General features: G+C 41.3%; 1 protein-coding gene across 1 annotated transcript in view; it reads right to left on the bottom strand.

Annotated features, from left to right (window-relative positions):
• dip2a (disco-interacting protein 2 homolog A) overlaps positions 1 to 13,511 on the bottom strand; it is an 83,105-nt gene that overhangs the window by 22,353 nt on the left and 47,241 nt on the right. Inside the window, exons 2-9 of the mRNA XM_079253933.1 lie at positions 13,188 to 13,259; positions 9,522 to 9,641; positions 9,310 to 9,429; positions 6,921 to 7,184; positions 5,283 to 5,420; positions 1,786 to 1,905; positions 772 to 969; positions 523 to 614 (exon numbers count right to left, since the gene is read on the bottom strand). Coding sequence (XP_079110059.1) covers positions 523 to 614; positions 772 to 969; positions 1,786 to 1,905; positions 5,283 to 5,420; positions 6,921 to 7,184; positions 9,310 to 9,429; positions 9,522 to 9,641; positions 13,188 to 13,259 — 1,124 coding nt within the window. The remainder of the gene's footprint in view (positions 1 to 522; positions 615 to 771; positions 970 to 1,785; positions 1,906 to 5,282; positions 5,421 to 6,920; positions 7,185 to 9,309; positions 9,430 to 9,521; positions 9,642 to 13,187; positions 13,260 to 13,511) is intronic.

Raw genomic sequence — 13,511 nt, 5'->3', positions numbered from 1 at the left:
GTATAACTTGACATGTCGTGGAAAAAGGACTTATTTGCTCTTTGGCTGAGAGTTTGTTGATATCTGAAATCTATAATAAATATTAGGTTACAGGCAGCAGCCAGTTGGCTCGTGTTAGCACAAAAAATGGAAATGGAGGGAAACAGCAAGCCATTGTTTGTTTTAGCCTTGGCATCTTACACTGCATGAACCTACAATTGTTATTTTTCATTTAAGCTCGTGACTGGATCAAACAAACAACGCAGTGTGTTCATTTCAGAGCTTTACAGAAGCTGATGGCTGGGTTTTATTACCTAACCAGTTGCTACCAGTTCCCAGAACGTTGAAGGGTTTGAGGATTTCTTTGGCTGCAAAGATTACCCATAAACTTTTTCTTCCAACAGCGTTTTATATGAATGTAGTGTTGTTTTGGCTATTTTTAATAGTGTCAATTTGATAAATCTTTAAATACTCAAACAACAAAAAAAGAAATAAGATGCAAACTGATCACTAATGAAAGCACGGTTTGATCTCATGACTCACTCTGTCTCCAGGCATTAGCAAAGGCTCGTTTCTGGTGCTCAGCTTGTTAAGAAGTGTGTAGGCCAGCTTCTGGCTGCGGGTCCATAGTTTACCTTAAGAAGTTAAGACACTGTCATTTCCTTTCTTTTACTATGACTAATTATTTTAACATACAAACTATCAGCATCAGCAGATTACAACAAACACCCACAAACATTAAGTGGTCTCCATTTTCAGTTGTGGGCCAATCGTCTACATGGTTACACCTACCATAGGTGAGTGTGTACACGGGCTTGCCAGCATTGTCGAGTGCTGTCAGACAGGGGCTTTTGGGATGAGTGGTGCCCCATCTTTGTAAGGCTGCTGGCAAAGAGGGAGGCCAGTTGGTGCCCACCCCGAGGGGCTCTCCTTCCAGGGGACTCATCTGCTGGCCTTCTGGCTTTGGCTGGTTGGGATCTGGCTGCTGGACTACATTAAAAGAGAAAAGCATTTCATCTTTGTGAGAGAATGGGTCAGTGTGTAATATAAGTAGAAGAATTAGGTGTTGAACTGCTTGTGAATGTCACAACCATAAGACAAGATAAGGAAAAGGAGTGAGGCAATAAAAGACAATGAGATGGGATATGAAGAGTGACCAAAGGAGACCTGCTTTCTATCCTTATTAGTCTTACCTGCCTCTGATACACCATCCTGAGAAGCAGCTACTGCTGACTGAAAGACCTGTCTCTCTTCACTATTCCTCAAGGCATCACACCAACAATTTGATTTGACTTCTTTCTCTCCATCACTGTTCTGCCTCGACACATTCTGAACTCTCTGACAAGAGGAATTCAGAGCTGTTTAACAGAGCTGGCAACCTGTATCCGAGCCAAATAAAACAACTCTTTCAGGAACAAAAAAATGTCCAATCTGCTGCCGCTTCAGCTCCCTGTGTGTTTTTCTGCTCTAACTAAGCAGACCCCAACAGCCTCTGTGCCAGAGCCAGTGACGCTTTACAATCACCCGCTGATGTGTTGCTGCTTCTGCCACATTTTCCTTTACGCACTGTTTATTCAGAATGACAGAGCCACCCAAAATGCACCAAGGGAGCCTGCAACGGAGGAAAAATCTGCACAGGGATGGTCCACTTTGTGCAGTCAGTATTCCCTTTTCACACCTAGCGATCCTAGCTCCGACAACAGGCTCGCCACTGGTCTTTAAGCTGATGTGACTGTAATGCTGTAAAAATACTCTCTCTCAAAATGTGTTAACAGAGGAAACTTAATTACTTTCAGGTTAGCTTACCATCCAAAAGCTCCTCAAAGTCATCAACAAAGAACTCGCGCAATGGTGGGCGCTTTGGTCTCTTCAGTGTGTTAAGCAGCTGCTGGATTTTGTTGGAGACGCGACTGTTGACTGGAACACCTACAAAATGAGTTGGGGGTGTACAAAGTAAAAGTGCAGGGGGTGAAACAGGGATATAAACCAGGCAAGACAAAGATGTAGGGAGCAACAGACAGGAAAAACATGAAGAAGCAGGATACGGAAGTGAAGCAGGTTGGAGAAAGGTAATGTGTGGATGGATTGGAAGATTGATAAAGGAGAAAAGAATGGGTGAAAGGAGGACAGATGAAGAGAAAAAGGTCAGCATGGTGTTATAATGAGACACAGAGGACAATCAGCTGTCACTCGCACTGTGGCATGACAACAACACAATGGCCCATGAAGTCCTTGACAGTCACCTGGAGGTCACAGACAGTCATTTGGAATTCTCTATAATCACTGACAAACCTCACATAAATAAATCAGGAAATGAGGAGCCGCCTTGCCTGCTGCCTAGCAACACAGATGTCCTCTCCACAGTGTATGAATTATGAGGCATTTCAAAAGGTGCCTGTAAAATTCTGAGAACCACGAGTTAAAAGGTGTGTAAACTGTTTGATATGCATGTTTTTTTTAACACTCAGTAAATGACAGCATATTGTGTGTATTGAAACAGCATCAACGCAGAGACAGTGACCTTTGCAAAGACAACAGAATGACATAGCAGGAAGGGCGAGTGAATGAGAACAACAAAAGAGATACCAGACTGGATAGAAAAAAAAAAAAAAATAGGACTAAGGGTAGCTACCATTTTAGATTTCTTGCAGATGGTAATGCAATCAGCAGACATTATTTCCATCCTATGAATTCACATTTATGTATTGAAAGGGGCAGTCTGTCACAGATTCCAGACATCCATGGGAGCTGAAAGCCACAGCTGTGCACAGCGTGCCTGATTCGTCTCACTATAGCAGCGCCGACTAAGACAACACAGCCTCCTCGCGTAAGGACAGATGCACTTGGATTACACACATGAGGGCCAGCAGCACCCAATGGGCCAATTAGAAAGTCCCTGACACACAGGCCATGAACCCAAACAATTAAAGAGCCTTGATGATTGACACCACAGCAAACCAGGATCTAATGTGAAGATATATAAAATGATTGGTTTTGTAACTTAGTAATTATTATCTGCACCATTAAATTGCATCTTTGGTTTAATTTGGGGGTAAAAAACACCATCCTCTGACACTAAATTTAACTTTCTGTACAGTACAGTAAACATAATAGCATTTGAATGACTAACTCAGACTATAATAAAGATTGCAATTAAACCTCTCGTTATTGCACTAAAACCTCAGACCAAAACCTACATGTGTTACTTCCATCTGGCAAAACTTTTCAAGTTACTGACCATGCCTGCAAGTCTTGACCACAAAACTTTTTTCCTGATCACTTCTGACACATTATTGGGACATAAATAAATTATTTGCATCTTTACCAAATTTCTTGCACCAATCTGACATTGCATTTTTAACAGAGTTCATTTAAGTAAGAACAGGTGTATTTGTGTTGATGTGCTTGACTGCGACTCTTTTCAGCCAAGAATCACCCAACATTAACTCAGAATAAATCCTGACTAAACCCCAAAGTGTCTCCGGCTGTTATCATCATCAGTTTTATCAATATAACTTATGAAGACAATGGACATTGGTGGTACAAAGCAGTAGGCTGAATAAAGCTCTGTGTAATGAGTGGGTACCATCTAATGATCTACCATGTCTAGAGAGCAACAAAGAGATAAAACATAGTGGTACAAAATGAGAATACAGATGGAACACAAGTTACTGTGTGGCATAGTCTCATCTCTCATTGTTGAGTCAATATTAGAACGGCAGCAGCAAGACAGCTGTCGTCACTGAAGCTTCTGTGTGGCTACAGGCTAACAGCATGGTGTTAAAGTGTGTAGTCAGACCCAAGCTGACAGATCTAACTTTACACATTCTGACATTAGAAAGCTGTATATCAGCATGTTAATCATTCACAAGACCAAATAAATAGCAGCACCTGTTCTCAAAGACATTTTCACACAATCGTTTCAACAAAAACCAGTTGTGAGAATATTCAGGTTATACAGTGTTATTAAAAACACACACAAACAGAAGATGACCGATTTCACAATACATATTATACTTTTCTGAAAAAACACTAAAGTTTCGGATAAGCGCAAAAACCTGACAGCATAAGCGAAGGCAGAGCCACAAGCACAGAAAACATGAACGCACACACAGCAGAGTGCACATACAGCAGACTGCCATAGAGTTGGAGAAACAGTTATAAATACTATCAATTAAAGTGAGGGATCCTTCACCTCCCCACTCACAGCCTGGGGGAGAGACACATCAGGATGTCAGTGAAACAATCCTGGCAACTTTTTTCTTGTGCATGGGTGTGTGTGCATGCATGAAATCCACCAGCTGCCACCTGAAGACTTCCAGTGATTTGGTAGGTGTTGCACCATAACACTTGCTGTCACTGTTTCTGTTATTGTTGTCATTTCTAGTCATTTATGGGAACACGTGCAAATCTGGGATGGATTTGACATTTCCTAAATACCAAACAGCACAACAAAAGAGGGAAAAAAAAATATGCACAAAAAAATCCACTGCTTTCATGATGTGTGTCAGGTGGATGGTCTGGTTTTCTTTAAATAATAATAATCATAACAATAATAATAATAATATTAAAGGATTAGATTTATATGGTACTTTTCAAAGCACCTAAAGCACTTTACATCAAATCAAAGCACTTTTCATTTACTCGTTATTCATACTTGGTGATGGTAGCTACATGTGTAGCCACAGCTACTCGATTAGCAGGCAGGAAAACGCCACAGCCAAAGCATGTCAGCAGCATCTCCAACCACAACCAAAACATTCAGATTCATGCACCAGCGATGTCTTGTACTCAACAATGACAGATTAAACCGCAAACCTTCTGGTCATTGCCAACCTGCTTTCCCTCCATTAGCCATTGCTGCTCATTAATAAGCAGATAATCTGCAGCATAAATAGCACTACAGTTTGACTCAGCTGAAAGTGTGTTGTAGTCTACAGGCTGCCATGTTTTTGAAACACTGAATAAAATTGAGGCGCTTTTTCCTTTCGGACCATAATCTTTGTGATCATTTTGCTTCTTTGAAAGCGTTTCTGTGCACAACATCAATAGAAACACAAAAAAATCTGCATTAACATTGGGTGAAAGTATCTTTATTTGCACCTTCGAAAATCATCTGTATCTCAAAATCAACATTAAAGTAGAAATATAAAGATTTTTGAAGGGGTTGGGAAGGTTACCGTGGCAACATGAAAGGGTCAGTCAGTAGTTTGTGCCAGTCAGACGGGCAGACAGAGGGACAGACAGCAGGGGAGAAAAAGGGGAGAATTTTCTGTGTGTGAGAGAGTGGGCAGGAAACTCACCATCTGCAGTCTCCATGACGCTGGTGTGGTGGTTGTAGCTGCGGGAAACGCCTCGCACTGAGGCCACCTGGGGCCGCTCCGCATGAAGCGAGGAGCGCTCCGACAGCCCCGTCACATCAGGGGGTGCTGAGTGGTTATCTGTGATGAGTGGGGTGTGTGGGGTTAAAAGGTCAGGCCTACTTTGCGCTGTCACAATTAGGTGAAAATCTAGTTCATGGCTAAGCAAACACACTCCTCCAACAGCTGGTGGGATTCCATTAGGTCCATGGGGGCATCATTGTCATCTGTAGGACGAATCCTAACCTGCATGTTTCCACAGATTTTACCTCCATCTCCACATCCTGCTATGATGCAACATATACAACCCCCTCAGCCAGTAAAAAGTCCTCCTTAAACAAGCTGCCTTGTTCTGTTGTCAGAAGTCCTTCTATTTGTTTTTCCTTCTGTGTTCAGCTCTCATCATACTCCAACTTCCTTGAACCAAATCTGCAACTTTGGTAGCAACTGTCAGAATAATCTCGGCCCACTTGAAGTATGACAGACATACGGCAAACCTCAACATTGAGGAGAACTGTTACATATAGCTTGTGCTAGTATTAGGCTTGTTAATCATTTAAAAGACCACGGCACACAATGCAGCGTTGCTAACACTACCAGAGGAATCTCAGTCTCAAAAACTGCCATGACAGGTCCAATCCGAACACAAAGTTATTATCCATGGGAAAGCTGACTGTTGCATGGAATATAGCACAACTATTTACAAGAGTTGCTATGATTTGATGGGAGTGAAAAATGTTAAGATATTAATGAAGTGTTGAGTAACAGTTGTTGGATCTAAATTAAAATAATCAGTAACATGTGAGCTGAGGTTTCCTTGTCACATGTTTGATTTCAGAAACCTTGAGTGTGAGCTTTAAAGAAGCCATCTTTAAATCTTGACAAGATAAGATGAGATATTTGTAGTCGTCTGCTGAGGTGAATGTCGCACAGAGAGTTATTTACAGCTTTATTCAGCACCAGCTACTGTTGTTACTTTGGGACAGCAACCTTGAACGGAGATGTGCTGAGGAGAAAAATAAATAATGGAGACAGCTCCATCCTGATAGGACGTCGTCATGCCCGCAACACAGACATATGTGACACACACCGTGATCATGGATGAAACCATCTCACACTGAGACTGACTGTGATGATTCCTCATTAACTAATATCTGACGCTCCGATGGCAACATGAAAAAGCAGTTTTGACTGCGATGAGGCTGTAAGCTTGCTGACATGACGGAGTGAGAGCGAGATGGTGGAATGCAACGGCTAATTAGTGAGATGTGATTTAAAATTGTCACTGGTCTCCTTTGTCTTGTCACTGTCGAGTGTTTTAGTGTATCTAGGGGGAGATCAGGTCTCTGATGTATCTGTAATTAGACGACTGCTGTAGAAAAACAGCTGCAAGTTGAGTTTCCCTTTAATAAAACCAAAATTTGGACTGGCTCACCAAATTGTTGCACAAAGGAAAAGCATAAAATCTGCCTTCAGTTTAAAGGGCAATAACTTATATTGAAGGAAAAAAAAAGAAAATGAAAAAGTGAAGGGTGCTGGTTTAACAATATGTGATGTCTTGTGAGACTGAGTGTCACTGACCTAGCTGGGTATGTGCCATAAGGTCTGCCAGAGCAGTCGCTGCAGCGTTGGCGTTGAGGGCTGCGTGGGCAGTAGCGTTGGTGATGGATCTCCCTCCCGGGTGGGATGAGGTGGATGACGCTGAGGATGAGGTGGACGAGCCCTGGATGACACGGTTAAACCAGTGCTCAACGGCTGGGTGGCCGTGGCCCTGGTAGGGTGTGGAGGTGGCCAGACGTCCCTGTCGGCGCAGTGAGCCCTCGTCTTCTGACGCTGAGGAGGTGTCTGTGTTTGACAGGTCAAGACAGGTCAGCGTCATAACAAGAATAGACAAGAACACGGGGATGGCTGAAGCATCACCAGGACAAAAACAAGATGGAGTGTTTCTGCATGGTTTTGCTGATGGGAAGATGGGACACTGTAATTCTATGTCCTGGACAGAGTCACTTTATCACCACTCATTTCGAAAGAGAAAAGAACAATGATACCAAAACGATCACAAAAAAAGATCACACCTTTGTCTACTACACATCATTCACTGTGTAAGTAGTGACAGATGCTTAGTAACTCCCAAGATAACAAGAAAACTCCTTCCCATCTCAAAGTGCAACATTAAAACCTTTAGCATGTGGTACAAAGCCAAGTTCTAACAATGGGAAACATGCCTACAGAAAGAATGAGAGAAAAGAGCCTGTGTGTGATCAGCACATGCCCAATTAACATTTTCCAAACAAATAGGTCTTCAGATAATTCATCCTACAAATTACTCACACATGCAAAGTTCACCAACTGAGCCACTGTTAAAATTAATTACTGCTACTTTCTTCAAGCTTCTTAGTTTGTTGGAGGCTGTCAGGGGAAGGCGGAAGGAGGTGGAATACGAGTGAACCATTTTGATGTCTCTACAGCCGGCAGACTCATGTGGGTTATCTCACATTTATGATTCTGTTTGTTATTCCTCTCCGTCGCTCCTGCCTCCTTCACAATCTCAAGTAACTTTGTCACAGTTACAATGGGGATGGTGTTGGGGTGGGGGGGTGGGGGGAGAAAAGAGAGGGGGTCAGGGAATTAATTAAAAGTAATAACAGTCAAGAGAGAAAAACAATGAAGAAAAGAAGAGACGGTATCTGTCACAGGCAGGCAGAATAAAAGATCCACAGTGAAGAGAGACAGATCGAGGGAGGCAGTGATGTAGCATTTGGAAACCGATGAGGAAATCCAAGACATGGATGGGTAGAAGCAGACATACCGAGACCTCAGCTATTTCTGAACATCAGTATATTTTCTGAAACAAAGACATGTAATAATAGCAGAGTAACAGTCCAGCTGTTCAAAGCTGAGGCAGTTTTATTGATTCAATCTTATTGGTTTACACAATATCGCAGTTGTAGGTTCTTGAACGACTGTGACGACCACATGACATTCATGTTAGACACATAGGAGCTTCCTGGTTTATCTGTGGAGTAAATAGGGTACTTTTTATTGTTGCAGGTGCTGAGCTGAACATCAGAGCGAGCTTGTTCTTGCACTAAAGAAATGTTGGTTATGTTACTGTAAACTGCCTTCTGTTTCTGAAGATATGCTGAACAAGAGACTGCATATATTGACACTTGCAATGAACCTATGAAACCTCTTGTTATTTCATACCTAATCTTAAATGAAATGCTGCAACAATTATCCCCCTTAAAATAACCCTGTAAACCATTACTTAGGGTTCGTCAGTGTATGCACATCTGAGTACAGTGGACCCCTCTGAGTACCTGGAAACAACTATGAAGAGTCCCTCTCTTTCTGCCATTCAAACCCCAGTGTCTAAGCTCTTAATCCGGTTACTTGCTCCTCTGCTGTGTCCTCTCTCTTGATCCAAGGCTTGAGGCTCTAAGGCCCCACACGTCATACACCAAAGATACAAGTCACTGCAGTGTTTGGGAGACTGTAGTCAAATCTTACACAGATTTCTCATCAAAGGAGTAAAAGAAATACTAAAGATATCCAATGGCCTTGAAAATAGAAGCAGCAAGATGTAATAAAAGACAAAAAATTCAAATAAGCTGACTCATGTTCCAGTTATCAAAGCAGGCAAAATTTGACATTTTGAGACGAATCTGATTATGCATCAATTATGCATCTCATGTGGGAAGGTCTGCCTGGGAACACAACGGTGAGAACAAAGTCTTTTTGTTGTGTCAAAGAGTAGACACATTCAACAAACTGCACATTTTCTTTCCAGTTGCACATGCTGGGCAATATCATTTTCAATCACTGAACACAACAAAGGGTCACCATCCCACACGCCAATGCTCATGGGAATATATGAAACAAACAACCCTATGAGAACACAAACCAAAGCTGTGTGCACAAAGCCCAACATGGGGGAAAAGTGGAGAGTGTAAAGGGAAACAAGTCTCACCTGGCGGGGTGCATGCCTCGACTGAAGATTGAACTAACACAGACCGCCTCTTGGAGGGCATAGGCATCTTCCTCTCTTTGTACTTTGCCAAAGCTGCTTGGACGGCCTCTGTGTGCAGATCTGCTGAAACACGTGCACATAGTTTAGCTACAGGGTGAAAGGTCAATACTGGACATTAAAAAACTTTTAAAAAAGAAAGGACTCATGGTTACCTGATCTGAAGCGCTCATCCCGGGTGTTGGCAGCCCGGGACCTGTTGAGTTTGGAACCTGGAAGAACAGCTTGGGGAGAAGCCTGGATCCTGTTGTCAATTTGCAGGGATGGATCTACACCTGCAGAGAATCAGGACCGAGACCCGAATAGCACAATTAATGACAAGTGCATAATAAAGCCGATCTTTGTCCAAATTTCTAATAATAAAAAAAAAGCAAAATAACTTTTCATAGAATGAGCCTCGGTGAGAGAAAAAAAAAAAGAGAAGAATATTGCTGTACTAGACAAACCACTCACAAGCTTAATGGTAATCCCTGCTTAGGCTGCTTTCTTTGAATTCCACAGCCGAGAATTATGAAAGTATTTTCTTTAATTAATCCACACGCTCACAGCTATCCAAGGGAAGCAAATTTCACGGATGCATCCCGAAAAAAGATGATTAAGCACCACAAGTGTCAAGAAGACAACATCTTCTTAATAACACGATCTAAAAATATCAAATTCTCAAACTTGTCATGCTCTCAGTGAACTGCACCGTGGTGCCACTGATTAATCCTTAAGCTTATGCAATCATTAGAGCTCCATTAATTACCTAGTTGTTAGCATCAGTGGGGAAACCCAAGACTACTGCATAAATCAAGGTCATGACACAAGCTCCGATCTCCCACAGCTTTAATTTTTTTCCTCTGAATCGCTAATTGTGAGTCATTTGTCTTATGTATGCAGAAGAAATAGATGCAGTGGAAAAATGCAGTTCATTGAGATGAATATAATTTTACTTAACACATCAAGATTGATCCTGGCAAACTTCTTGACTTTAGCGACAAGATAACTACAGGCTCAAACTCTTCTCCATCTCTTATTTATTCATTCATTTTCTATACCACATAGTCCAATTAAATTTCATGAAACTGGAGCCTTTCCCAGCAACCGTTGGGCAGGAGACAGGGTACGGCTTAGACAGTTGCCAGCCCATCACAGTTTTGCTTCTCTTCAGATATGTTAAATAGCACACTGGGTACTTGCTCTATCAATGTAGTTTCTCAACTTGACCCACTGAGCTGCACTAACCTTGCTAGTACACAAATTAGACAAAGTCCTGGCACACAACATTCAGTCAGCTACGTGTTGGATCTTGCTGGCTGACCCATTAGACACCCGTCCAGCCATTCAACCAACTATCAGACCGTCTTTCTAGCAGGAGCTTAGTGAGGATCCACACAGTCAGCAACTCTCAGACGGCAACAGCACACACACTGCAGGGAAAAGCAATATTCACACACTTAAACTAAATCTAAAAGACAATATGAGTTTCAATTATTTTACAAATTAGAAAAAATAAATAGTCTGAATACATTTGAGGACACAATGTGCATGTCACACACTCCAGTACATACACACACGTGTCACATCCCCTGAGCACAGACAGACTCATTAATACATGCTGGTTCCCCTATGTCGCTCCAACAGTCCAATCAGCTAGTAGAGGAAGCAGGTCTATGAGACGAGCCAGGACACCAGACCCGGTTGCTGGGCAGAACACGCTTTCGGAGACACACCACACTGAGCCAATCAGAGATGTGCTGCGTCACAGCAGATGCCTTTACTGGTTTACAGCAAGCCATGATAATTTTATGCCACCTGTCTGAAGCCAGGAATTGCTTAGAGATGTGTGTTCTACTTCCAAGACGGTAAACATGACTGACCTTTCACATGCATCAAGCTCTTAGTTGCACACATTCATCTCATGCAGAATTTCATTAAAAAACTGATATTGCTATGAATCAAATTTCACAAGTAATCCATGAAGAATAATTTAGCTTTTACAGGTATTTTCTCATAATTAACTTTCATTCACCTGCAGTCAAATAGAACATCCATTTTTATTTACAGCCCTGTTGAGAACTAATGGCACCCCTGAACTGTAAGCGCAGCATTTAGAGGTGAATAAAAATGTATCAGTTTTGTTTAAGGAGGAAAAAAGATGGGTTACGGATCTTTAATGGTCTACAAGATCTAAAAGTTTTGATCCACTCAGTTTTCACTCAACTGCAATACATTCAAGTTCTTTTAAGCTTGCAGAAGTCTCCTGCAATGCAGAATTTTTTAAACAAATTTAAATAAAATTTAGGTCAAATCTCAGTGTTGAACAGTTTAAAGATATTCATCTTTTGCTATGAAAACATTCTTTCATGGCATCGGATGTGTGCAGCAAGAGCAGACGTCGACATAACAATGTCTCTATCCTGTTCAGTTGTAGCTTGTGTTGTTTTTCTAAAGACATAGTTTGGTTAAACTAATTGATTGTATTTCCAAAATCCCTATTTCTGTTTTCTCTGTATGTATGTATTAGGATGCTTGTCTTTCTGTGATGGTATTCCAATAACGGTGTCCTCCTTAGTCCTCTTTCATGTGTGTGGATATGTGGTAAAAGGTTGGCTCTTTGGTTTTGTAGTCTGTTGAGTTTTAAGTGTTTTTAAGAGATGGGTTCAAATAGTGAAAACAAATAGTGAAAGCAAGTTTAGAAAATTTTTTAATCTTTTTTGTCCTCGAAGGACATTTCTTAAACTTGCCAATAACTTCTGAAAATTGTTCACTTTCTCATTTAAGAGCAAGACTGAATAGATCAAACAAGGAATGGCACAAAGGAATCTATAAGAGTGACAGAAGAGAGCAGAAGAGTCAAACTAAGGATCCACCCAAGCTAAATAACAGTCCTGCTAACTACAGTGGAAAGCCTTGAGCAAGCAGCCCACAGCAGACTCTGGTTTCCAGTCAGGCTTGGTACTTTGGGAGGAGGCCAAACCAAAGACTATGGACACCAGACAGAGGCACAAAGCACACAAACAGAAACTCTTCTTTAGTATACACTCCAAACACTTTCAGAATAACTAAATGAATACATCAATTAAGATGAGAAGTTCACCTGATGAATCTAGAAATATGCTGCATGTGCACCTCTACACCTTTAAGTGCACATTATAAGTATTTTTAGGCAGTTTTTGGTGAAAATGTTAATTTCTTGACAGCAAGAGATTATCAGTCATTTTGCAGAACTTTAAAGAGAAGTAACTTTGGGTGACAAGAAGTACATAAAATTTGCATAACTTTCATCCATCTGGTTAATACCTTAAACTAGCTGTCAGTCAAGCAGACTAATATTCTAAACTTCAATTAAGCCCTCCTTGCTATGGTCTTTATTTTCCTTCCACATATTGTAAGATGAATGACTGATCCAGGATTGTAGAGGAAATAAATTCAGGGCTGACAGAAGCAACATTACAGTTCTGTTTTTTAAGAATGGAGAATACACTATGGACATATGAAAGTACACAAGTATACATGTGTTAAATTCCACAACTTTATTCTTCATGCAACGTCCATGACATCATACTGATCCATAGCATCTCTTTAGACATAGGTCTAGCTTTGTTTTAATGTTTTTATGTTTTAATGTTTTTATTCATTTGTAATGTTGAGGACATCAACTGTGATGAAAAAGAGTTTCTGAAAAGTATCATTTTACTGTGAAAGTAAAATGCGTAAGAAGCATTTTCTAAGTCTGTTTGCTTCTATCAGAAAGTGATGCTAAAAACAGCTAATAACACATAGAGCTAAAACAGCTTTCATGGACGTACAATTAGCAGCGGGCCCATGTGCCTTACCTTGTATCTGTGGGATGTAAGGCGCCAACAGCTTGCTTCTTTTCTTCTCATAGCCCTTCTGAGTGATGTCTCCTATACAGACAGAGACAGACAAATAGAGGAACAGATAGATAGAGAAAGAGAGAAAAAAGCAGGGAGGGGGGAAGAGAGATGAGTCATTAGCTCAGCTGTGCCTTGGTGTTCTGTGTGTGCAAAACTGCTTTAGCATCACACTGCCAGGCCGGTTCCACTGGCACCACAGGGCACCACGCGCAGGTTCTGGTTGGGGAATGCTAAATATTTCTTAAATACACACACACACACACACGCACACACACGCACACA

The sequence above is a fragment of the Telmatherina bonti genome, assembly GCF_933228915.1.
Source record: "Telmatherina bonti genome assembly, chromosome: 15".
In the NCBI taxonomy this organism is placed as follows: Eukaryota; Metazoa; Chordata; class Actinopteri; order Atheriniformes; family Telmatherinidae; genus Telmatherina; species Telmatherina bonti.
Note: the sequence above shows the minus strand (reverse complement) of the source record. Positions and strands in the feature narration are given on the sequence as shown.